The 20,463-nt window shown below is 60.9% G+C and overlaps 7 protein-coding genes across 7 annotated transcripts; 4 read left to right on the top strand and 3 right to left on the bottom strand.

Moving 5' to 3' along the window:
- Positions 1-1,704: 1,704 nt before the first annotated feature.
- SPAC328.05_0 (putative RNA-binding protein) lies at positions 1,705-4,234 on the top strand (the record flags this gene model as incomplete). Its single annotated transcript, XM_062769729.1, has 4 exons — positions 1,705-1,954; positions 1,991-2,082; positions 2,151-2,304; positions 2,346-4,234. The coding sequence occupies 4 exons, from the start codon at positions 1,705-1,707 to the stop codon at positions 4,232-4,234; spliced, it is 2,385 nt and encodes a 794-aa protein (XP_062625713.1).
- Positions 4,235-4,418: 184 nt separating this feature from the next.
- On the bottom strand, positions 4,419-5,566 carry flad1 (FAD synthase; the record flags this gene model as incomplete). Its single annotated transcript, XM_062769728.1, has 6 exons — positions 4,419-4,456; positions 4,509-4,591; positions 4,631-4,769; positions 4,822-5,313; positions 5,352-5,392; positions 5,445-5,566. The coding sequence occupies 6 exons, from the start codon at positions 5,564-5,566 to the stop codon at positions 4,419-4,421; spliced, it is 915 nt and encodes a 304-aa protein (XP_062625712.1).
- A 357-nt stretch (positions 5,567-5,923) lies between these two features.
- On the top strand, positions 5,924-10,098 carry RGR1 (Mediator of RNA polymerase II transcription subunit 14). The gene is made up of 6 exons (XM_062769727.1): positions 5,924-6,333; positions 6,413-6,790; positions 6,841-7,334; positions 7,373-7,812; positions 7,850-9,205; positions 9,255-10,098. Exons 1-6 carry the CDS (start codon positions 6,011-6,013, stop codon positions 10,050-10,052), a joined length of 3,789 nt encoding a protein of 1,262 aa, XP_062625711.1. The 5' UTR covers positions 5,924-6,010; the 3' UTR covers positions 10,053-10,098.
- Positions 10,099-10,250: 152 nt separating this feature from the next.
- Positions 10,251-10,865, bottom strand: lsm7 (U6 snRNA-associated Sm-like protein LSm7). The gene is made up of 5 exons (XM_062769726.1): positions 10,815-10,865; positions 10,633-10,771; positions 10,517-10,588; positions 10,386-10,472; positions 10,251-10,339 (listed from the first exon to the last, which is right to left on the bottom strand). The coding sequence occupies exons 1-5, from the start codon at positions 10,824-10,826 to the stop codon at positions 10,314-10,316; spliced, it is 336 nt and encodes a 111-aa protein (XP_062625710.1). The 5' UTR covers positions 10,827-10,865; the 3' UTR covers positions 10,251-10,313.
- A 165-nt stretch (positions 10,866-11,030) lies between these two features.
- Positions 11,031-13,081, top strand: Srp68 (Signal recognition particle subunit SRP68). Its single transcript, XM_062769725.1, has 4 exons — positions 11,031-11,113; positions 11,151-11,217; positions 11,259-11,375; positions 11,416-13,081. Exons 1-4 carry the CDS (start codon positions 11,080-11,082, stop codon positions 13,058-13,060), a joined length of 1,863 nt encoding a protein of 620 aa, XP_062625709.1. The 5' UTR covers positions 11,031-11,079; the 3' UTR covers positions 13,061-13,081.
- Positions 13,082-13,212: 131 nt separating this feature from the next.
- Positions 13,213-18,306, top strand: SMG7. Its single transcript, XM_062769724.1, has 8 exons — positions 13,213-13,565; positions 13,631-13,717; positions 13,775-14,376; positions 14,422-14,689; positions 14,730-15,516; positions 15,563-15,783; positions 15,821-17,702; positions 17,776-18,306. Exons 1-7 carry the CDS (start codon positions 13,393-13,395, stop codon positions 16,362-16,364), a joined length of 2,682 nt encoding a protein of 893 aa, XP_062625708.1. The 5' UTR covers positions 13,213-13,392; the 3' UTR covers positions 16,365-17,702; positions 17,776-18,306.
- Positions 16,647-20,413, bottom strand: TIM54 (Mitochondrial import inner membrane translocase subunit TIM54; the record flags this gene model as incomplete). The annotated part of the gene is made up of 8 exons (XM_062769723.1): positions 20,070-20,413; positions 19,922-20,022; positions 19,593-19,881; positions 19,176-19,553; positions 18,658-19,136; positions 18,522-18,604; positions 17,776-18,151; positions 16,647-17,702 (listed from the first exon to the last, which is right to left on the bottom strand). Exons 1-8 carry the CDS (start codon positions 20,269-20,271, stop codon positions 16,647-16,649), a joined length of 2,964 nt encoding a protein of 987 aa, XP_062625707.1. The 5' UTR covers positions 20,272-20,413.
- Between the last annotated feature and the right edge of the window lie 50 nt (positions 20,414-20,463).

Genomic DNA, 20,463 nt, shown 5'->3' with positions numbered 1-20,463 from the left:
TTGAAAGCCGGCTGGTAGGGGACAAATTACCCGATGCCCACAGAGAGAGGGTTGCCATTGGCATGCGGAAGCGCCTGTGCCATCAGGTGGGAGCCCCCCACTCACCCTGCACATCCCTAAAGCTGGCTTGCAATTAGCGGAGGATAGGTGCAACAACTCATTGGGTGAACGACACTTATGGGAGGCACCGTGCTATTGACGCTGGCACCTGTGTGATGTGGCCGCCGTGGTGGTGGAGGAGGGGTTCGGGTGGTCGGGGCATGATGACGGCAGCCGGTGAGCACGGGGGCGAATGAGCTAGTCATCGAGGCAGCGACGTGGAGGCACCTGATGGTCCTGGATATCCAGGGACCTCGTCATTGTCAGGGTGGAGCGAGCCTCTGTCAACCAGCGATATGGCGGCGGCGGCAGACACCTGTGTCTGGTGCCTATGCCGCCTGCGATTGTAGGCGTTTGGGCTTGTACCTCACTGCAGGGGCATGGCTGTAATACAGTTGCTGGCTGCTGCCTGGCTGCTTGCCTGGCTTGGCTGGCGGGTTGCAGGTTGGCTGGTGGCCTGGTGGGCAGAGCGATTGATGGATGGACCCTGGTGCATGAGAGGAGCCGGTGAGCACATGGGCAGTGCGTGTCCTGTCGTTTTAGGTCATCCGTCGGGCGTTTGAAAGCGCGCGAACGATGCCTAGTGGTGCTGCAAGCGGATGCTAGCGGCTAAATGAGGGCCGATTTCATACACCTGTCGCACGCAGTGAACCGCCGCGCAATGCTGGTTGCTAGTGGACACGAGTAGAGTTTGAGAGAGAGAGGGGCAGAGCAGCAGGTGGTGGTGGTCGGGTGTGCCGTCTTGCCTTGTGCCTCTTGAGCCGTGCTGCTGTACTCTGCGGCGGTGATACATTGTCCTCGGCACGCCAGTGTCAGCCAGCCAGGCGCCAGTTGTGTCGCAGCGTCACGCACGCACGCCTTGCATCCGGCCTCGACGCCTCGACGTGGTATGGCCCCTCCTCCCCTTGCCCCCTTCCCCTCCTCTGCTTTACCCTGCTCCCATCCGGCGGCGGGCCGGGCTAGTCGGCATTGCGTCGCATCGCATCTCAGCCTCTCACTGCTCGTAACCAACTTGTCCACCCACCCACCCCAACCCCACTCTACTGGAACCAACTCGTAGTCATTCATCGTCGCCATCATTGTCGCCGTCGTCTCTGCTTCTTCTTCTTCTCTCAAATCTCCATCTCTCTACCTTTCCGGGCCTTAGACGTCTCTCCCCCCTCCCCTCTGGCACTCTGTTCTTGGGCAAAGGTCGCTTCGGTCATTTTGGTTTGATTCCTTTCTATTTCCCCGGCTACTTTCTGGGCGACACACCCCTCTGCCTGGCTGCCTGCTTATTAGGCAAAGTGGCCCCCCAATTACCACCTTCGTCATCGGCGTCAGGAGCCACCTGCTAGCCAGCAACCAGGCAACGAGCCAGCCAGTGAACAAGTGAACAACCGAACACTCTCTCACCTCGACAACCGACAACGAACAATCTCGACACTCTTCTCTCCATTACATTCTGCACTCTTCTCATCACATCGCCCCACCTTCGAAACACACACTACTGCTTGGGGCACACACGTCGGTTTAACCTTCCGCCGCCCACCGCCTTGATTCGTGAGCATCTCCCCGTCGTCAAACTCGTGTTTCGGCTCCAACTCACACACCCCGCTCCAGACCATGTCTCTCGCCGGCCCCGCAGTGGACCGACCTGGGCAAGGCGGTACGGCATCCGACTCGGCTGGCCCTCCCAGTCGCGTTGGCAACCTCCAGGTTGACCAGGCGGCGCCCGATGGAGCTGGCTTCCATCCAAACGCTCTCGGCGGGCCGACACGTCAACCTCCCACTTCGGCAGAGATTGATGCGGTCATTGCAGCTGCGATAGCGAACGCACCCCCCGCCCCACCTCCCATCGAGATTGGTCTCGAAGGTGCGAGCCGAGCCCCGCCCATGCACTCACATGCAGCAACTTCGGTGCGCTCTCTCACACCTCTCATGACCAACATTCTCCCGTCGGCCATTGGTTCTGACGGGCGCGTAAACCTCTTCGTGGGCAACGTGAGTCATCGTCGTGGGCAAGACCACCACCGCCCCTGGCACAGGCGATGCTAACGCGAGTGACACAGCTTCCGTACCGCGTCCGCTGGCAGGATCTCAAAGACCTGTTCCGCAAGGCTGGCACAGTGCTGCGGGCAGATGTTAGCCTCGGCCCCGATAACCGCAGCCGTGGCTACGGCAACGTACTCATGGGCAGCCGCGAGGACGCTGCAAGGGCCATCGGTAAGGACATTAGAGCAAGAGTGATCTCTGACCACACCCAGACCGCTTCAATGGTTTCATGTGGCAGACTCGCACACTCGAAGTCCGGCCGGACCGTCTGCCGCCAGAGTATGAGCCTCAGCCCCATGTTCATCACAAGCCCATGTTCGGTTTCATGCCTCCGCCCATGCACAATTTCGCCGGCGGCGGTTGGCCCCCTCGCCCCCCTCCCCAAGGTCCACCGTTCGGCGGCCCATTCCCTCCTCACCTCGGTCCGGCGTCATCGCACGCCGGTCCCCAGGCATTCGGGCGATCTTCAGCTCTGGCCAACCACGCTCCACCGGCTATCCCTCCCATTGGAGCTTCTCCTCTCGCAGGGTCGCTCACGTCGGGAACCTCTGGCGCTGCCGGCGCCCCTGGCGCACCGGGCAACGTCGGTGGCGGAGGCGCCTGGAGTCACTCTGGTCACTCCAGTCTGGCACCGTTCGGAGCGTTGCCTGTTTCAGATCAGAACCCACTGCCGCTGAGGAGCAAGTCACCAGGATCACTCGCACCATCACGTCTGCCATCGGATCCTACCACCGCTTCACCGGGCAACGACGACCTCCTTGGTCGCGCGCCGGGCTCTGGCCGTATCCCACCGCCGTTCTCAAACGCCCTCTCTCCCGAGGTCAACACTGCGCCGCTGAGGCGATTGTCTGGAGGCCAAGATGCTGCCCCCACGCTCCCGATTGCCCCTCCGGCTATCGCTCTCAACGGCCTGGCTGGCCAGGCAAAGGACCTTGGGGCTCCGGCCACTCTCGTGGACCGCGTAGTGTTCGTCAAAAACCTGTCCCTCGCCACTCAGTGGCAGGACTTGAAGGACCTGTTCAGGCCCGCTGGTGTTGTCATTCGTGCCGACGTTGCTACTGGTCCCGACGGCCAGGCTCGCGGCTTTGGCACAGTGCTGTTTGCGTCTAAGGACGACGCTCTCAAGGCCGTGTCCATGTTTAACAACCACGAGGTGGACGGGCGAGTGCTGCACGTTCAAACTGAGCGACAGACGCTCGAGGACAAGCAAATCCAGCCGATTCACCCCATCGAGCCACCATTCCCGTCCTTCAAGCCGTCGCCTTCTGTGTGGACGCAGCCATCCCTTCCCCCTCTCAACACCACGGAGCAGTTTGGGGCGTCCCCTGCGTCCTCTGGGCACTCACCGAACAATGCCCGTGTCCCGTGGCAGCTCAACACGGCCAGCGTTACCGAAGGTGGCGCGCCGGCAGCTCGACGAGAATTGCCCGACGACCTGCGTAACAACAAGCTGAGGCATCCTGGCCCAATCAACCTCCCTCCCTTCCCCGCCGTCAATGAGATGAACGTTCTCAGCCCGCTCCAGACACGAAACCTGCCGCCAATGACACCGTCTATGCCTGGCTTCGTGTTCAACGCCTACCCCCGGACGCCGCCGGTTCCACCCCAATTCCTTGCGGCTGGCATGGGGCCGTTCTCTCCCGGTGCTCCGGTCACGAGCCCAATGTACAACACCAGGAATGCGTTCTTGAATGCGGCCCCAGGTGCTCCTGTGCACCGCAACCCTCAAGGCTCCGCCGCCCTGGGCACGCCGACTACCCAGGCGTTCCCGCAGAATGCAGTCCACAGCACTGCCGGGCCGCCTGGTGGCCGCGTGAGCGATGTCGAGTACTTCCCCCGTGTCGCATCACCTCCTCTGGATGGACGCAAGCGACTCTCGCCGTCTTTGGAGGAAGACCTGGCCAAGCAGACAACGGCCCTTTCCCTCGACCCGGTCATTGAAACTGCCAATTCGTCGCCAACGCCCAAGCCTGCCCCAGCCAACGGCGGTCGGAGTAGCTTTGACAATGGTGCCAGGCAGCCGCTGGCCGTTGGTTCGGGGCCGTGGAATTCGGAGAGGAGAGCGAGCTGGAGCGAGGTGGCAGGTGCGAATGGGCACTGATTTGGTCTTTCTTTTTCACACACGAGCAGAGGGGTACGTTGGATCTTGTAAGGCTAGCAGTTAAAGTGGCAACTACAATGCATCGTTCAATGGTTGAGTGGTTGACCTGGAGTGAGGTCCATGTGATAATGATTAGGATTTGGTGCTACAACCTCGTCTAGATCTATGCGGGGCGCTGGTCGGCCTAGGTTCGGCCTGCGCGCTCCTGCGAGCCATCTCGCACTGAGAACAGTCAGCACTGTTGCGTGCCGGTCGGACAGCCGTGTATACTCACACTTCCACGCAGGTTCGTAACCAGTGGCCGTCTTGAGGTAGGGATTGGGGAGTGTGTTTGTGGTAGAGCCGAGGGATGTGTATCTGGACGGTTAGACTCGCATTTTTACACACTAAACTCACCCCTCATCGTACAGGCTGCAGTACTCGACGTCGAGCTCACGCAGGAATGACCAGATGTCGTCATACGTCCAGTCGAGCACGGGGTGGACCCTCAGAACCTGGGGCCATGATGGGTCGGTCGGCGCGAGCACTGCCACCTCTGAACTGCGTGAGTGGCTGCCAACTGCCGTATGGACCCGACAACCACTCACTTCCATTGGGATCGCCCTGCCGCGTTCCCAGCAAGATGGCGCGCACCTCGCTCCCTCCCAAGCAGCTGAGGTACTCTGACAGCGCGGCCTTCATGCCGCCACCGAAGCGGTACAGGTCGAGCGCGTAGCGGTTCACGCTCTCAATCACGAACGCCTCCATCTCGGGGAAGGGGTTGGCCGAGGTGAAGTACACGCTCCGGATGACGGGGTACGGCGCGGACTGGTGTGCGCGGTGGTGCGTCGCTGGCTGACCGTTGGCCACAGGCTCCGCCGACGCCGACGCCGACGCCGAGCCGTTGACGCACGCCGGTAGCGGTGGTGGCGACGCGATGGGCGCGTCCTGACATGCCTTGGCTGAGGCCGACGACTCGCCTGCTGGACCGGAACCATGCGGCAGCTGCGAAATGTCCGTGTGCGCCGGCTGGAGAGACGCCGAGACCTTGTTGTGCCGCTCGTACAGCACCGCCGCGAAGAGATGCAGCAGCACAGTGCCTAGGCGTTAGCTATGAGCTCGGGGAGGCCGCACGCACAATCCTTTCCTCCGTTGAACGAAAGCGCGACACCAGACTCGCTGAGGGTGTGGTCAGCAGCGGCATGCCGCGTCGGCGATGAGGTGCGCTTACCCAAGATCGTCGAGCACGCCCTCTATGAGCGAGATTGCCTCTGCAATCTTGTTGCCCAGGTCGTCGCCTGCCTTGCCTCGTCGCAGCACCTTGTCCAGGTCTGCTGGCGCGATGTATGCCATTGTGCGTGTGTGGTGTGTGTTGGGTGATGGTGTACACTACCGAGTCGATGATGAGTATAGCACCTGGCCACGGGTTTGGTTTGAGCCGGAGGGCCGAAAATGCAGCCAGCGGCCAGCAGCCAGAGCAGTCAGCGGCGGCGGTTGACGGCGCCGTGCATCTGGCAACCTGTCGCCGGTCGCCACAAGTGACGAGTTCAGGCACCCCACCCACGGCGACCGCATGGCTCACCCAACATAATTAGGCCTGCACCATCCCACTCATGGTAAAATAGGCGCGCGTCACTTCCCACCACCCACCACACAATGCAACTTGCCTACCCACCACCCACCACCCACACTACAACTCCTCCTTGTTCCTCCACTCGCCTCCTCCTCCTTCTCCGTCAACTAGAGCCATGGCTCTCTGATTCACTACTCCAAAACAACCCTCTCGCCCCTGGCATAATGACCGCACCAGCGCCTGCGCGGCCCTCGGGCAGCGTCCAAGCCCAATCAGGCTTGAACGACAGCGCGCCGGCACCACAACAGCAGTCGCAGCAGCCCGGTGCACCGGCAGCTCTTCACCAGCGGCCGCAGCCCGTCGCCTCGTCGTCGCGCAATCCGCAGCTCGGACCAGACCCCTACTTTGCGTACCCGACCCCGACGCCAGACCAGATCGAGGACGAGCTCCCGCCCTACTGGGAGACGGAAAACATCCCCCTCGGACCCATGCTCGACCGCCTCTCTCGCAGGGGAGACCGCGACCTCCGGACACTGGTGATGAAGACGTGCGTTGGGTGCTGCACTCCCCGCGCGCGCGGAGGATGCGTATCGAGGAGTTAGAGACGCGAGCTGATGATATCACAGGCTGCCGCCACTGCAACCTCGGCAAAAACCAAAGCATATTATCGAGTATGCCAAAACGACCAGACAGGCAGTGCTCAAGTACCTCGCCGTGCTACGATGGAAGACGTCGGTCGACTTGGTCACTGCTGCTGCGGCATCGGGGCTGCCAGTAGGCCCTACGCCGTCGTTTCCGACCCCACACTCGAATGGAGAGTCGAACAATACGAGCCCGGCGACACATCCGCTCAAGCCAAAGGCGCGAGTGGCAGACGATTCCGTTGCCCAAGGCAAAGTGACAGACGCCAGGCGCATCCAGCAGTTCCTGGAGCACCAGAACTCTCAGCATGAGGTCGCAATCGAGCACATCCGTCACGTCACAAAGCTGGTCGAGACGTTGCGGTGAGTTGGGCGCCGTGTGACTTGCTATTGTGATATTGACTATTGTTCAGAGAACGGAACGCGGATCTCCTGACGGCATTGTCCCTCCAGTCCACTGGCACCTACACGCGACTGCCGACAGCCTTGACAGATTCCTTCGTTCCTCAACCTCCCTTGAACCCGCCAGCGGTTCTCGACACTGTGGAACGGCTCAACGAGCACCTGTTATACCGACTACGCTGCGTCGACTATATTCCACCAGAGCTCGTGGTTGAGAAGGTGGCGGATGGTCGTGTTCACGTCCGCGGTGGTGGAAACCAGGGATGGCGCGCTCAGCTCAGTGTCGTCGGCTTTGAAGACGACAGTCGATGGTGGCTCACTGGATTGGAATGGGCTTGGGGCAGCGAAGGCTCGCGCTCGTCTTTCTCTGCGGAAGAGCGACAGCAGATTCTGGACCTCGCAAATATCGAGGTCTTGGCACCACGACCAGTCCTAGAAACGAATGCTGCGTCAGAGGACACTGCGTTTGTTGATTCGCCCCTTGTCCGCGTGTACAACTTGCTACGTGAGTGTTGGGGGCAACAAACAAACTGACGCCCTCAGAACACCTGTCACTGGCATACCAGCTTGAAGTCCTCTTCTCCCAGGCCATGGTTTTGAGTCAAGGTCGATGGAGGGGCCAGCTCCTTGTCGACACTGATCGGGCGAAGAAGGAGCTGCGAGTGCGGTATTGGACGCCGAAGCGGCAACCACAACCTCAACCGGCCCATGGGGCCGCTGGCAAGCGAACGCAGCCACCATCAAGCTTGGGCACATCGCGGACGCCTGCCCCTGTTGGAGGCACGTTAACCTTCTCCCTCACCGAGTCGTCCACCCCCATCAGCGAGGCTGAAAAGATCCTGCGGGAGACAGCCGCTTGTGGTGTCCAGCCCACTGAGCGTGCAGTGAACCTTGAGATCAAGGTGCAATGGGAGGTTGGAGAGGCTGGTGTCGGTGGTACCTTGACTGTTGGGGACTCGATGGACCCATCGATTTTGAGCATCGTGAGTGGAGGACCGTGGCCGAGCTAACCATGCCCAGAATCCCAGCAATCTCAGCATGAAGGAGATCTTGACAACAGCGACAAGGGCACATGCCAAGCATCTATCCGAGGTGACAACAGCACCGCTCCTCGGCGTTCACCGTCTGACGCTCAACCCTCAAAATCCCCCGCGGATTGTCGAGTCCGATTCCCCGACGCGCCCCCTCGCCCTCGTCGTTCCCCTGTCTGCACAGCATGGCAACGCGCACTTCACAGTCGCCGTGTCGGCCACCACCGGCCTCATCGAGATTGAAGACACGAGCACCAAGGACAACGGTCAGGTGCTGGAGAACAACCGGAGCCTGCGGGCAAAACTCGCAACTGCGTCTGTCAATGATCACAAGACGAGGTTGGCAGATGACCTTCACCGACTGTTATCCGCTGTCATTATGGAGGACGTGGAGGACAACCTTCGACAGCTGGGTCTGTATCCTGTGCGCCGTGTGGCATTGAGAACACACGATCTCGCCAAGACCGATTTGCACCCGACGTCGACCGTGTTCGTGCCACTACCCGTCTCACAGTCGCATTACTTTGTGTCCAAAGTAACGCAAGACGGGATTGCGTACGAGCTTCTCAAGCTTCTTCGCGTCCCGATGGACAACGGAGGTGGCCTCAAGATGTCTGTTGGTGACCGGATACCGATCGAGCTGTCGAAGCTCATCGAACGACGCAAGGCAAAGAGCCAGAAGAGGTCATTGGATGAGGACGGAACGGTCAACATTCCCGACGAATTCGACCCCGAGGACGCCTCGTGCCGTTTCCGAGTCGATTCCAAGGACCTGCGAGACATGTTCTACTACTGCAATGCGTTGGTAGCGCAAACGATGGTGGAGCAACAGCTCAAGGATCGTGGAATCCCGTACACCACCCACTTCCCCGAGGACACCGACTTCCCCGCCCCTCGCAGCCGCTCTGCCCTGGCAGGTATGGTGCCAAACCTCTGCGTCAATGCGAGCGACTTGTTCAAGGACGGCCGAACGGCAGAAGTGGCTGCCCCCAAGGTCTTCCTCGTTATCAACGACTGGTGGAAGGGAGCCAAGTGCTCTGTGGAGACCATTGTCCGCCTTCGCCACCGTCCGTCAGTCAACGACACGTCCCCTGCAAACGTTGCCCCAGCGTCATCCACTGCGGCGCGAGCCGAAGGAATCAGATTTGACCAGGCGACGTCGACTGTGCGCTTCCGGGCTCCCAACGTCTCGCGATGCGTCCCCGACTTCCTGGAACAGTGGGAGAGGCTCAGCAAGGTCATCATCGTCGCTGGCGATGTCAACCGCCTCAACAAGACGGAGAAGTTCCGCGATATCCGCATGCTCTCCTTTGACCTGTGCACCGCCACCCTCCAGTATGCTCCAGTGAGTGAACATCGCTTCCCTTGCATTTCAATGCTAACAGTTGTCAAAGGGCTACCAGGTCGCCATCACGTACACGCCCACATCGGACTCGTACGAGGCGTCATTCTTCCGCTCGTCTTTCATCAGCTCCACACCTGCGGCTCCATCCGCTACACCAGCTGTGGATGGAGAGCCCAGTCCTCATCAGTTGATCGCGCCGTTACTGTCTCATCACCTCAACGAGTTGACGGCACAGTCGCCGCAGGCTACAGACGCTCTGGGTAGCAGCGGGCAGCAATTCATCCAACTGCTCCGCGCAACGCTACCACTCTTGCTCGAGGTCGAGTCGCTCCGAGTGGCTACAGCGACCGAGTACCCCGTGCTCGTCGTCCGCTCCGTCACCCAATACCGTCTCGTGTGGGATCACGAGGGAACGACGCGGTATGCCCTCGATGCCACTCTCACCGCGGACTCGTCGCGCTTCCTCATCACAGATGCCTCTCAGCAGAGGCCCGGTATCCCTCTGGACCTCACATGCGGTCCGTTGAGCGCCATCCCCAACCTCGAGCGCGCGGTTGCGAAGGGCTTCCAGGCCGCGCGTGTCGCCAAGGTGCACACCCCTGGCTCGCTTGCCTTCGGTACGCCTGCAGCTGCAATGACGCCAGGAGCAGTGGCAGCCACTCCGGGCAAGACGCCGGGCCGCACGCCAGCTGCACTTGCTCCCACCCGAACGATCGCGCCTGTTATGCCTCCGGTTCTGAGACTGGACAATGGAACGTCGATACTGTGCAACGTCACAGTTGTACAAGATGTGCTGAGAGCCATGGCCGGTGAGATTGAGACGGCGATAGCGTCTGGCTTGAAGTAGAGAAACACAGGTCGTATAGGCTCTGTATGTATCCATGTACCCATCGTGGGCAGTGTGACAGGCGAGGGGAAGGGGGAGGACGGCGTGCAGGTGTGTTAACTGGGCTGGGCGGCTGAACCACAAGCGTCGCCGAGGAAGGCAACAACAGTCCGACCTGGCGATCCAGTTTGCCAGCCTAGTGCAACTGGACCAAGCTCTGACGTCTCTGATGATACATGCGTGCTATTGATGCTACTACTGCGTCGCGGTCAATCTCGCCATCTACTGAGCGAAGGGGTTTTCGATTTCTGCAGGGTGTGTTAGCTTCTCGGTCTCGCACGACTAAGCTCTCACCAGCTGAGCCGTCAGTCGGGCTGATGAGGACGACGTTAGGGCCGCGGAGGACGACGAGGCCGAGTGTCCGCTTGGGGATCGCATCGTCTGGGGCCAGTCAGCGCCGCCTTGCAGCCCAAACCCAAACCCACTCTCATACGACTCGACGACCTCGTCCATGACGAGGTTCATGAGCTGGTCGTAGCCCTTGAGGATGCCCGTGACTGCGGGGTCAGCTCCATCTCTTCCATTTCAAAAGCCGACGCACCCTCGCGCCCACCGGCAAACTTGACGTTGATGCTCTTGTCGACGTAGAGCGCGAGGTTGAGGATGCTCTCCTTCTTCTTGCGGTCGTCGGGCCTTCCCTGCGCGCCGCCACGGCCGCGAGTCGCGCCTCCTCGTCCGCCCTGCGGGTTAGCGATGGGCTGGTGCTCGAGAGGCCGAACTTACTCTTGATGACATGTTTTGCAGGGGTTTTGGTGGTGTTGTAGATGGGCGAACGCTGCAACTGCAACAACAAGCAAAGGTCGATCGAGGTCGAGGTTGATTGTCGGTGGTGGATGCCGACGGGAGCAAATTCCGAGCAAAGTGCCAACTGGCATCCACCACCACGATGAGCCGCCTGGAACCTCGAGGCGTCAGGCGACATTGTCAAAGTCGAGCTCCATCACACTTCGCTCGTGTGGGCACTTCTACTCTCCTCCTCCAAGCAACAATGGCCCAGCCCACGCAGGACCTCTCATTCAAGGGTGCGCAAGCTACCCTCGCTCTTCTGCTGACCCCCAGTCTTGAACCTCCTCAGCCGCGAGCGCGGCGTCTACGGCCTCCGCAATGGCGACCACGAGCGATACCGGTAGGTGGAGGGTCGTTGCGGTCCCCACTGACCTGTCCCAGCCACCACTGCTCGAACAAGCTTCACCGCCTGCGCCAGGTGACGGGCCTCACGTCGGGCAAGGGCAAGGTGTACAAGAAGCCTGCGCCGCTCACTCCCGAGTCGGTTACGGATGTCCGGTGAGTCGAGGTTGTGGGCTCGCTGCTGACCCGACCCCAGTCACCTCCAGCTCATCCTCTTCTCCGCCGAGCGCGCACTCGCGCACTCGCATGAGCTCAAGGCACTGATCGGCAAGCCGAACGCGCCGGCCTCGGCGCGCAAGGAACAGATCTCGTGGCTCCGCCGCGCGCTCAAGTTCTCCACGTCGCTGTACGCCGCGGCGCAGCATCTCGCCTCGGAGTCGCGCCTGTCGCAGCGAACCCTGGCCGAGATCACCATCTACCACCTGTCAGTGCGCGCCGAGCTCAACTTTGAGCGCGTGCAGTACGCCGATGTGCTCGCCGACCTCGCTGCGCGCCGCCGCCTGCTCAACACGCTCGCGGACGCAGCCAAGGACTCGTACGACCAGGCCCTCGCCGCCGAGTTTATCGACCTCTACGACCCGCTTATCCGCTTCAGCGCGTACAAGCTCGGTCGCGCCGAGTCGCACGACATTGAGGGTGTCGTGGCCGACATTGACGCCGATTTGATGGAGGAGGCGCTGCCTGGCCTCGGCAAGCTCGTCGACAGCCTGCGTGCCGAGGTCGGCTCGGCTGAGATTGAGGCCGGCCGCCGTACCCTCGACGCTGTCGAGTTTGCGGGCGACAAGGTCGAGCTCCGCAACGCCGAGATCGTCCAGGCCATGCTCCGTGTCCAGGAGGCGCTCGGCAAGCTCAAGGGCAAGTCGGACAGCGGAAAGGGCCGTGGAATGAAGGGCTGGGACCGTGTTCTCGGTGTTCTTGGTGACGCCGAGGGCGTCGCGAGGCACTTGGTCGAGGACCATGAGAATTCGGCTTCGGCGTCGTTGCGCTCGACACGCACGGCCGAGTCGCTCTCGCTTGCGCACCAGTACATCGTCTTCCTTTTGCTCTCCAACCGCATTCGCCGCGACCTTCTCCTTGTCGACTCCCTGTCTGCCAGCCAGCCTTCGCTGTCTGCGGACCCGACCGTGTTCACCATTCCCGGTGGGCGGGCAAAGGTCGAGGAGGCGATCAAGTCTCTTGCGGCCATCGTCAAGCTGTACGACACTGTGTTGCAGAGTCTCAACCAGCTCCGCAACCTCGCCATCGTCGAGGAGAAGGATGGTGTCCGTCGCGCTGCCGAGGGCGTCTCGTCCTACTTCAACGCCACAAAGGAGTACTACCTTGCCCGTCTCCACACGGTCCACCCCACGCCGTCGTACGCCTCGGCAGTCCAGCTGTTGTCGCTCGCCGGCGACAACGTTACTCAGGCTCGCGAGGCGCTGTTCAACTCTGACGTGCCTCTGCAGGAGGAGGTTGTCAAGCTCTCTCAGGCCGACATTGACAGCCTTGACAAGCGTGTCCAGGCTCTCGACCTTGCTGCCAAGCGTGCGCTCTTTGCACACACGGTGACCAAGCCCGTCTTCTTTGACACGGCATTCAACTACATTGACCTGCCTATGGAGGATCTCCTCGAGCACGCTGGAAAGGGTCTGCCAAAGGTTGCTCCCATCCAGGCACAGGCTGCTATCGCAACGCCAGAGGTTGTCCATGCGCCTGTTGCACGGCCGGCGGCCGTGGCGCGCGAGCGCACTCGGGAGGCGACGCCTCAACCTGTGGAGGCTACCGAGGCGCCCGAGCAGCAGCCGCAGGCTCAGCAGCAGCAGAAGGGATGGCTGGGTGGATGGTTTGGACGTGGCCAGTAATAGTATCTATCATTGCATGCATCTGAGCATCAGAGTGGGACATTGTCGCGAGTGCGAGTGCATGGCACACAACTTGGGCAGGGTAAACCAAAGTCGAATGACAAAAACAGCCGCCATTTGGCCGTCCGGTGCGATGCCGCCTCCTTGACTCACTCACTCACCCCCACCCCGCGCCGCTGCTACACAATCCGTCGTCGTTCGTCATTGCGAGTCGTCGTACTCGCCTCTGTCATTCAACCCAGCCGTCGTCCTCCCCACACCACACATACACGCTTCGTGCATCACACCCACTGGCCGCCTAGCGCACGCCCGCCGAGGACGACGTTGGATTCATGCCCGGGCCGTCGGGACACTCGCGGCGCCGTGGGCGGGGCGCGCGCACGACAACACGGGTCGTTACGTCGTCTGGGAGCACCGAGCAGCTCGCCCAGCCACATGACGCCGACGGGGGCGTGGGCGACGACGAGACCGGCGCGGCGCAGCTGAGCGCTACCGAGCTCTTCCAGTGCGTCTTGACCGAGCTGCTGGCGACGACGACGGGATCACTTCACGCTGACACCTCGTTATCAGGAACGCGCAGGACGCAGCTGCCGAGCTCAAGGCGGCGCTCAAGACGTCTCCTCCGTGGTCCCGCGAGGCCGAGAGCCTGCGGCAACGGTGAGTATGGTGCAGCTGTTAGAACTCGCATCACGAAGCTGACCACACACACTGCAGCGCACGCAACGCCTATCTCGCCGTCCTGTTTCAACATCCGCAGAGTCCCCACGCGCAGTCGATTGACCTCCTCTGGCTCAACACCACGTACTCTATCATTGGGGCGTATCGCGATATCACGGCGCGAATCGAGACTGTACTCCCTCCACCAGGCCAGAGGCGCGGCAACGGCGGCCCCAAGCACGGCGCCGACCCCGTGGCAGACCTCCGGCGCACGCTGGCAAGGTTCCGCTCGGCACTCGTTGCAGAGGACAACTTCTACCGCAGCTTGATTGTTCGCATCGTCGCATTCTACCGCGTGCAAGACAGGACCCAGGACCGCCTGGCCTTGGTCGGCCTCCCGATTCCGGCAACGGCAGGCGAGGACAGCCCAGGCTTGGCCCCGCCGCTCAGCCGCGAGGAGACGGACAAGAAGCTCAGCATAGTCTACAAGGGCCTCATCTGTCTCGGCGACCTCGAGCGCTACAAGGAGCAGTACAGCGAGCGTGCTCGCCGCGAGGCACGCGAAGGGCACGATGCCAGCCGTGGGTCTGACTCGGCCGACAAGTTTAGCAACGCCACAACGTATTACGAGGTTGCCCGCGGTCTGCAGCCTGATAACGGTGAGTGCCCAAGTCTGCAACTGTACATGGGCTGACACGCCATAGGAATTGCATTCAACCAGCTCGCAGTTATCGACGGATATCTCGGGGACAACTTTCACTGCGCTTACCACTACTTTCGCGCACTGGCTGTCCAGCAGCCGTTCCCTAGCGGCGAGCAAAACCTGGAGCGCGTTTTCAAGAAGGTCTTTGACCGCTGGCGCGCGAACCGCCACACTGACGTGGAGGGCGGCGATGAAGAAGCGCGCGAGGACAAAGACGCGTTTAAGCGTGATTTCTTGATTGCCCTGTCGATCATCTTCCTCAAGGCTGGGTAAGTAAGAGGATGATGAAACCTACTGACTCGTCCCCAGCACCAGTCACCTTGCCGCCTTCAATGCGACGCTGTTAGATCAGTTTACTCGCCTCGTGCGCGCTCGGAGGCTGCCTTCCGAAGCAATTGTCAAGACCACGGCCATGGTGATCGGATCGCATTGGCACGCGCGTCTGGGTCCATCGGCGCCAACGCGGGGCGCCGCTCCAGCAGATGGGGCAAAGCAGGCAGAAAGGCGACAGGCAGTAGAGGAGCTTTCTCTCGGGTTTCTCTTCACCATGTTCACGGCCCTCACGACGGTCACGGCCGACGAGGTCGAAGAACTGCTGCTATCTAGAGGCAAGGTCGACGACTCGGCGATTGCTGAGGACGACGATCCCACTTCCGACACGGACGCCGATGGCATAATGGCGCTGGCACAGAACATTACAGCAGTCGTTCGTCGCATTCTTCCTGCCCTTCGCATCATCTCCCGCTGGATCAAGGCCAACCTCAAATACATTGCCCGCGAGTCTTGGGGCCACAACCCAGATCTGAGCGCCGCCCTCGCGACCTTTTGGCACGACTACAAGCGCCTGATGATTGCCCTCGCCCGCTTATTCCCGCTGGCACAACTACCTGGCCTTGACCAGCCCCTAGAAGAGGACATCGACATGAAGGGCTTCCTTCCCCTTCGTCGCGGACGCTCGGTCAACGGTGGCGCAGAGTTCGCGGATCACTGTGATGAGTTGGATAATGCGCCAAGACATGAAGTGCACCCGAATGAGGAGCAACTCATGCGTATCGGAGACCTGTTGGTGGACGTCAAGCTGTTGATGCAGACAGAGGTGAGTGGTCGTTACTGTCTGGTCTCAGGTGACTGACACCTTTTAGGCCGGCGCAGCACTCCTCAATACGGGCCCTGTCCAGGAGCCTCTGGCCCTCCCCAATCGTGACAACGACGACAGCATCTCCGTCTCCGTATCGACTGAAACGGAAGACGACCCCGTCAATCTTGCGATGCGTGCAACTCTGACAGAAGGGAGCAGCAGTGTGGGCGGTGACGACCATCAAGGTTATGACGACGATGATGAGGTGATCGTCTGGGGTAGAAGGTATGTCTCCGCGTCAGAGCCATGCTGATCGCCCAAGCACGCCGGTGATCAATGAGACGTATCCACAACCTGGACAGACGGCCCACGACATGTTGCAGAACCTGTCATTAGGTGGTCAACCTGCCCGAGTGCCACCAAGCAAACCTGCCCCAATGCTGTTCGGCGGTGACATTTCCGGAGCGGGCAGCATCTGGACCATGAGCCGTGAGGAATCGCAGAAGGGGGTTTCTCGAACCGCTGCTCCATCACATCCTGGCCCGGCTCTGCAAGGGCGTCCAATCTCTGCCATTTGGCAGTCAGATCCGCACTTGCCTCAAACACCGCGACAACAGCAACACTTTAGCCACCAACAGCAGCAACCGCTCCCAGCCCCAACTTGGGGCGCGCCGGCCCCTCCTGGTCTGTCACCACATCCTCCCTCTGGCTGGCCGCAGGCTCCTCCGGTCGCTCCACAGCGCCCGTACCCGGCTGCCAATGCCTGGCCGGCAACGGACCCCAGCGGTCCCACTTGGGGCCCGCCTGCCGGTGACTACCAGCCCCGTCAAGGCGCCCCTCAGTGGCAGATGTACCACCAGTCTTGAGATTACTTCTTGACACTTGAGGTACCTTACTTCTCCTCCTCTTGAGGCATTACTTCTGCGGCAAGGGCGCCGGGCCACACTAGCCACATCCCTCAGCAAACTGGGGCATCGTCCAGATTCTCTTTGCAGTAGGCAGCAGCAAACGGCACAGCCAGTGCCATGGCATGTAGGCTCCAACCATAGGGAATGCAGTCCTTTGTTCAGACGAGCGTGTAGCCATGTGCAACGTGCAAGAATGGTGCATGGTGCGTGATCTGATATGCGACTGAATAATGTACTCTTTCACTCCTTGTTCGAGGTATCAAACACACGCAGCCAGCCGTTCCACTTGGGGTCCCAGGCCGTGGGCGTCTCTGGGCGGACAATCTCAAAGCCCTCAATTGCACCGAGCCACCTGAGCTCCTTCTTCCTTCGCTCCTCGCGCAGCGCATCCTCGGTCACGATGGGCTTGTCGCTCTTCTTCTCCTCGTCGGTCAGGCCGCGCTCGCCGCGGGCAAACTGGCGGGCCGACTCGAGACGGGGCGCAAGGTCCTTGTAGTAGTCCTTGCGGGCCTGCTCGGTGCGCTCCGGGAGGCCTTCGTACCGGTTCTTGTAGTACGACTCGGCCTTGGTGTCAAAGTCGGTGTCGGGGTGGGCGGCGCCCTCCTCGGGGCCGACAAACGGCCGGATCTCGTTCGTGAGCAGAGCGTAGGCGGCCTCGGCGCCGGCCTGAACGCGCTTGCGCTCAGTGAACCAGTCGTAGATCATGAACGGGATCTGCTTGAAGCCGAGGTGGTTGTGGAACGGAACGAGGAGGATGGGCGGCTGCGGCGGCAGCTGGGCAGGCGCGGCGTGCCACGAGTCGGGGATGGCGACTGGTGCCGGCGCCGCGGCGGCAGGCGCTGCCGGAGTAGGGGGAGGGCGGGAGAGGAACGACAGGTTGGTGTAGTTTGGCGTTGCGGGCGCGGCGGGGTCTGCCGCCGTTGTCGACTCGGGCTCGACAGGTGCCTCTGGCGCGGCAGTCACCGGCTCATCGAACACGCCGTCGTCCTTGATGGCGCGGTCAATCTCCTTCTCCCACACCCACTCGTTGACGCCGTTGTTGTACGCGAGGTGCAGGCCGGCGAGGTACTCCTTGAGCGAGGGGCGGCCGATGAGGATGGTGCCGCCCTCGAGCTCGCGCTGGCGGACGGCCTCGGGCGAGAGCACGCCGGGGAGGGAGAGGGCCTCGTCGGGCGCCTCGAGGCCGAGCGTCACACGCCGGTCGCGCACCGTCTTGGCGCGGACAATACGCGCAATCGAGCCGTACAGCGGCGCATGCACCTGCTCGTAGTCGACCGCCGCGGCGACGAGGTACGGCTGTAGAAGGTCAGCACGGCGGCGCGGAAAGCGCGGGCGGGCGGGCATCACACCGCAACACAACCCAACTCACCTTGACGTATTTACGGAAGTACCGCAGCGAGCGGTCAGTGTCGTCGTCCTCGGGGAAGCGGGCGCCGTACACCTTGACCTTGCGCGGGATGTCGAGGCTGCCGGTCATGGGCTGCTGGGCAAGGTATGACACCTTGTCAATGTACTCTTGCCTGATCTGCTTGGCCTTCTTCCTGTCGTCGTAGTACAGGTACGAGAGCGTGCCGACGACGGTGAAAAAGATGGTCCAGTTACGGCCGGGGAGCTTGGGCTTCCACAACAGCACCGAGCGGGGGATACCAGTGTGCTCCAGCGCCGCGCGGAAGCCGTGCAGAGGCTGCGCCGGCGCCTTGGGAGGGAGACCGGCAGTGCTGTTGGCGTGCGCACCAGTGCCGGCACTGGGCCCCTTGCTCGTGGTCGCAGAGGCGGCGGCGCCGGCTGCTTCAGGCGCCCCAGCGGCAGCCGCAGCTGGGGTCGAGGCCGCTGGCGTGCCAGATGCCGGTGGCGACGCACTTGGCGGTGCGGACGGCGGTTGTGGGTCCGACATGGTGGATGGACGAGATGAAGAAAACGACCTGCGGGCGGCCCGAATTTTGGAAACCGGAATGAGCCGTGCCTGGCAAAGTCGGTGGGTGGCACTGGCGGCATGGACCGTACACGACGCGCAATGTCGCTCGTCACTCCTCTTGCCATCTAGATGCACTCGCGGTGCATGACTATCACTACAGACTGTACACGACTATGGATTAGGTCGGATTTTGAGTTCACCTGCGAGTAAACTGCTGGTGCTGGTGCTGCTGATGATACAACCGCGACTGCTGCTGGGCGTAGGCGGCACTGTTGGGGTCATGCTAGGTAGGGTCAGATCAACGAATGGTGCACAGCCGAGGCGATTCTTACTTACCTGCACATGGCTCGAGCCATTAGCAGCATATGAGGACTGGACTGGAGCATCCATCGATACGGGCGGAGGTCGCGCGATGCGAACGTGTTCAACGGGGGGAAGTTGAGGTTTGCGCTCCTCCGCAGGTTGTCTTGAACGAAGGCTGCCAGTCACAACCGAGGGCTCATCCCGCGTGGCAGCCATGCCGTTGTAGACGTCGTCGTCTTCCTCCTCGCGACGGCGCTTCTTTTGCCGGCGCTCATCCCGCTGCGCGTCGGCCTCCGCTTCCCACTCCTCCACTGCTGAGAGCTCTCCTGGCATCTTGGTCAAAGGGATGCTGTCGATATACTCCCAAAAGGTAGCGTAAACCTTGTTGTTGGAGCGGACGTCGACGTGCTCTCTGCGCACATAATTACGCATTTTCGAGATTTCTCGCGCAAGACGCTTCAAAGACAGCGTGTACATCCTCGAGAAGAGGACATAGGCGATGAACTGGAACTCTGGGGCGATTTAGCAATGAATCTAGAGGATGCACGTACCAACAGGCGCGACTCGCTTCTCAATGTCCCCGAATGCAGTTTCGTAATGGCTGGACGCAATCTCGTTGAACATACCCAACGCCATGTCCACCCTCTTCTTGAAGGGCTTCTCCGGCATATCGGTGCGGTTGAGGAACTTGACCTCGCTTGCGTTCGTGGGGTGCAAACCAGACTTGTTTTCGAACGCAAGCATGACAAAGGCGAGGACATTTTGGAACGCCCTGCCCCTTGCCACATCAAAGTGCATGAGATGTGACGAAAGGGCTCCTGCTGACACCACATACTTCTTCTGAAGCTCTGTGATCCAGGCGCTCCAATGCCCTCCCAGAGCCTGCAGCTTCTCGGGCGCGCTGAGAGCCACACCGAGTTGCACGCGCTCTGAATACATTAGCATACATACCACCACGTTTGACTCACGGAAAATGTCTCGCTGCTTGTCTGTGTCGATGTTGTCGTACTCGACGACCTGGAGAGCAATGTTGTCGAACTTGCGTTTCAACGAAGCCGGGAGTAACTGTCCGCCCCGCTGGCCCTCACCGTACTTTGTGTACCAGAACTTCTCGCCGTTGGCTCCCTTGAACGGAATCTTGCCCTCCATGAAGCGCATGATCGACGTGCATCGTTGCTTGCCGTCGATGCAGACGCGAACCTCTTCACCCTCGGCGTTGTCTTCGATCGCAAAGATGACAGGGGGGACGTAATAGTTCTGCCGTGTGAGAGAAAGCTTCCCAGATAAGGATACTTACGAAAAACAGACTCTGGATAAGTCCAACCATCTTGGTTAAAGACCAGACAACATCTCGCTGATACTCGGGGCTAAGTTCGACCTGAGCAAATTGTATGAGGTCTTGGCGGTGTGAGCGGCAGAAGGGTCGGGGTTCACAGCGCACTCACCGTGGAGCTGTCTGAGGTTAACAGTCTTGAATCGAGGCTCGCTGAGCTGGCCCTTGAGAATCGTGGGCACGTCCAGCGCCTTGCTGTTGGGCTTGACATCGTCGTCGTCTTCGTCGTCCTCGGACAAGATTTCATCGAGCTCATTGTTGTCGAGTTCGAAAAGGGCATGGGCCTGTTCCTCCGTGCGGTTGGAGCGACTCATGTCGATCCGATAGCGAGTAGGGAAGGATGTGGGTAGGGGATAAGAAGACGGAATGTACAAACTCGAGCGAGTGAGTGGATGCAAGGACGTTGGCGGTGGAGGGGGCGAGTATGGGAGTGTGTTGTGATGTTGCCGACTGACCGACGGAATCAAAATGATGGTGGCAACAAGCGATTCCCACAAGCCAAACAG

Source organism: Vanrija pseudolonga, chromosome 2 (assembly GCF_020906515.1).
Source record: "Vanrija pseudolonga chromosome 2, complete sequence".
Classification (NCBI taxonomy): Eukaryota; Fungi; Basidiomycota; class Tremellomycetes; order Trichosporonales; family Trichosporonaceae; genus Vanrija; species Vanrija pseudolonga.
Note: the sequence above shows the minus strand (reverse complement) of the source record. Positions and strands in the feature narration are given on the sequence as shown.

Bases quoted from the DNA above. Each gene is read 5' to 3' on its own strand.
- lsm7 (XM_062769726.1), bottom strand. The intron at 10,473-10,516 runs GTGGGTTTGGGT...GACTGGCCCCAG, and splicing joins GGTCGTCGAGTCGTATGAGA to ACGATGCGATCCCCAAGCGG. The intron at 10,340-10,385 runs GTGAGAGCTTAG...CACACCCTGCAG, and splicing joins CCCGACTGACGGCTCAGCTG to AAATCGAAAACCCCTTCGCT.
- Srp68 (XM_062769725.1), top strand. From the start codon at position 11,080: ATGGCCCAGCCCACGCAGGACCTCTCATTCAAGG. The intron at 11,218-11,258 runs GTAGGTGGAGGG...GACCTGTCCCAG, and splicing joins GGCGACCACGAGCGATACCG to CCACCACTGCTCGAACAAGC. The intron at 11,376-11,415 runs GTGAGTCGAGGT...ACCCGACCCCAG, and splicing joins GAGTCGGTTACGGATGTCCG to TCACCTCCAGCTCATCCTCT.
- SMG7 (XM_062769724.1), top strand. From the start codon at position 13,393: ATGCCCGGGCCGTCGGGACACTCGCGGCGCCGTGGGCGGGGCGCGCGC. The intron at 13,718-13,774 runs GTGAGTATGGTG...CACACACTGCAG, and splicing joins GCCGAGAGCCTGCGGCAACG to CGCACGCAACGCCTATCTCG. The intron at 15,517-15,562 runs GTGAGTGGTCGT...GACACCTTTTAG, and splicing joins AGCTGTTGATGCAGACAGAG to GCCGGCGCAGCACTCCTCAA.
- RGR1 (XM_062769727.1), top strand. From the start codon at position 6,011: ATGACCGCACCAGCGCCTGCGCGGCCCTCGGGCAGCGTCCAAGCCCAA. The intron at 6,334-6,412 runs GTGCGTTGGGTG...ATGATATCACAG, and splicing joins CGGACACTGGTGATGAAGAC to GCTGCCGCCACTGCAACCTC. The intron at 6,791-6,840 runs GTGAGTTGGGCG...ACTATTGTTCAG, and splicing joins AAGCTGGTCGAGACGTTGCG to AGAACGGAACGCGGATCTCC.